Source organism: Parus major, chromosome 2 (assembly GCF_001522545.3).
Source record: "Parus major isolate Abel chromosome 2, Parus_major1.1, whole genome shotgun sequence".
Taxonomy (NCBI): domain Eukaryota; kingdom Metazoa; phylum Chordata; class Aves; order Passeriformes; family Paridae; genus Parus; species Parus major.
In genome coordinates, this window is record NC_031769.1 from 93235628 (window position 1) to 93237977 (window position 2350).

At 58.8% G+C, this 2350-nt stretch overlaps 1 protein-coding gene across 16 annotated transcripts in view; it reads left to right on the plus strand.

The window, feature by feature from the left end:
• The first annotated feature begins 373 nt into the window (after nt 1-373).
• The window catches only part of ZADH2 (zinc binding alcohol dehydrogenase domain containing 2), a 25743-nt gene continuing 23766 nt past the window's right edge, over nt 374-2350 (plus strand). For 9 of the 16 annotated variants that reach the window (XR_001519584.3, XR_002001371.2, XR_002001370.2 and 6 more), the window contains exon 1: nt 1713-1796. Coding sequence is in view for 3 of the 16 variants with exons in the window: in XM_015618644.3 (XP_015474130.1) it covers nt 1492-1796 (305 nt within the window). In the remaining 13 variants the exon portion in view is untranslated. Of the gene's footprint in view, nt 471-681; nt 1797-2350 lie in introns of those variants that run through there. The other 7 variants (XR_002001378.2, XM_015618645.3, XM_019005694.2 and 4 more) reach the window with 7 other exon arrangements.

The following is a 2350-nucleotide window of genomic DNA, read 5'->3' on the forward strand; positions in this document are numbered from 1 at the left end:
AAAATACCAACAGATTGCAGAGCGAGAACTGCAGCATATGAAACATACTGCTAATACATTTTGCACAGTATGTGTCTGGGGATTTATATAATGTTAGCTGAGAGAACAGAAGGGTTCTTCCCTTTCTTTTTTTTTTTTTTTTTTTAAAGGCAAGAAAGCAAGTAAAAGCTACCCAGCTGATTCCTAAAGGAAAACACTTGGAACTGCAGTTTTGTTCTTTTTCGGGAAGAAGGGGATTCTCTTTCTTCTTACTACCGCACAAATAAGCATTGAGCTGTTTATACTGGTAGGATGGAGTTAATTCTGGGAACTACACGCGACATCAGTGCAACATCTCTATTACACTGCCTCTCTCCACGCAGTTGCACCAAGTTGGGATTGGCGGCTCTATCACAACATTGACTTCGGTCCCTTGACTCAGTTGATTCCCCGCGCAGGTTCCCTCACCCAAACGTAATCTACAGCGAGAGGTGACTATATATTTTTTTCCTTCTATTTTTAAGAAGAAAGAAAGAAGCAAGGGGGGAAAGGGAGGGTAAGATTTTTCTGGCAGTATCAGGGATCGGGGGAAACCCCTGCGAACCAAGCAAACTGACAGCAGCCTGTTACCCTTCCCCTCCCGGCAGGACGGCGCGGCGGGAAGAGCTTCGCCCGTTTAAATCCCCTCTCGCGGCAGGCGCGGAGCCGCCGCCACCGTCTCGGGGTTGATTCGTAGCACCTTGCGAGGAAGTGAAACGTTTCGCACGGAAGGGGCGGAGCGTCCGCCCGCGGGCAGCGGCTCCTCGGCGGCGGCTAATAACAACATTAGGAGATTAGCTGTAACTTCTCCCCACTTCTCTAACCTTTCCCGGCCGATAATTTACCGTGCTTTCTTCTTACTCTTTTTTTATTCCTCCTTTATTTTTCTTTTTTTTTTTTTTTCCTTTTTTTTTTCTTTTTTGATAGGGAAATACCCCCTTTTTGTAAACTACTAAAGAACGGGGGGTGGGTGTGTGTGGGGGGGGTAATCCGAGGCGTTTCTCTCTGTCCGTCTGTCTACCCTCCCTCTCCCCCTCCCCGTTTTTAAACCCCTTAGTTAGATGCAGGGTACAAACTAAAAGCCACCACCACCTCCTTTAGGAGATACTCCGGCCCGCCGCACACCTGCCTCGCTGGCAAGGCGGAGCAGGCAGGCAGGGGCAGGGGCAGGCGCTGGCGGGACGGGCGGCCGCGGGAGCGGGCCGGCCTCGCCCCTCGGTACTGCCCGCGGCGGCAGAAGACGAGCGGCTGCTGCAGGGGGACCATCTTGCCGCTGCTCCTCCGGCGGCGTCTCCGTGCGGCGGAGGGGCCGGCTGGGAGGGGAGGGAGAGCCTGCTGCACGGGGGTTGTGTTTACGTACACACATAGCTGCGAGCGGGGAGTTTCTCCTGCCGGCGCGTCCTGTGAACTGCCTGGAGAATCCCGAGCCGGAGCTCTCCCGAGCGGGGCGGGAGAGGAGAGCCGAGGCAGGGCATGAGTTTTAGCGCGAAAAGCGGCGCTTTGCTGAGCTCCCGGGCAGCGCGGTGGTGGTGGCGGCAGCAGCCGTCCTGCGCCGCGGCGGCTCCCGCCTGGTCCTGCTTCGGTGGCAGCTGGTCGCGGCCCATCCTGGACATGTCCTACTCCCGTCACTTTCTGGATTTCCAGGGCTCGTCCATCCCCAGCTCCATGAAGAAGCTGGTGGTGACTAAGCTGAGCCAAAACTTCAGGGAAGCGGTCACCCTGCAGCACGACTCGCCCGTGCCACTCCCGGGAGACGGAGACCTCCTGGTCAGGAACAGGTGAGCCCCCGCCCGCCCCCCCGCGCCCCGGCCCCGCGGCCCCCGCCGACTCCTGGCACCTTGTGGCCTGCTCTCTCCCACATGCTCCCTCACTTCGGAGACCGGCTCCAAAGTTGTACCAGCCGCCATCTGGCGACTGTTAATTTCATTTTATTGTTGTTGTTTTGAACGGCTGGTGCTACAGCCATGTCACCCCGTCCACGTATGTGGGGGTCACACTTCCTCCTCCTCCTCCTGTGGCGGGGCCGTGTGTGTTTGTCTGTGCTCGCTGCTCCCGGCGTGCGCCTGCCCGAAGGAAGAGAAACACCCCAGGGCCCCGGTGCCAAAGGGGGGCGGGGGGGGAAAGGCGAGTGTTACGTTCGCTGAGTGCCGAGGAGAGAAGTGAGACGGAGCGAAGCGCTCGCAGGGCCCCTCCCTGGGGCCTGCCCGGGCTCGTTACACGCACGTAGTGCCCGGGGCTTGAGCGTGTCCCCGGCGCACCCGCACAAGCCCCCCGTGGACGCTGCCGCACAGCGCCCCGGCATCGCGGTGCGCGGGCGGGCCTGGCCCGGCCG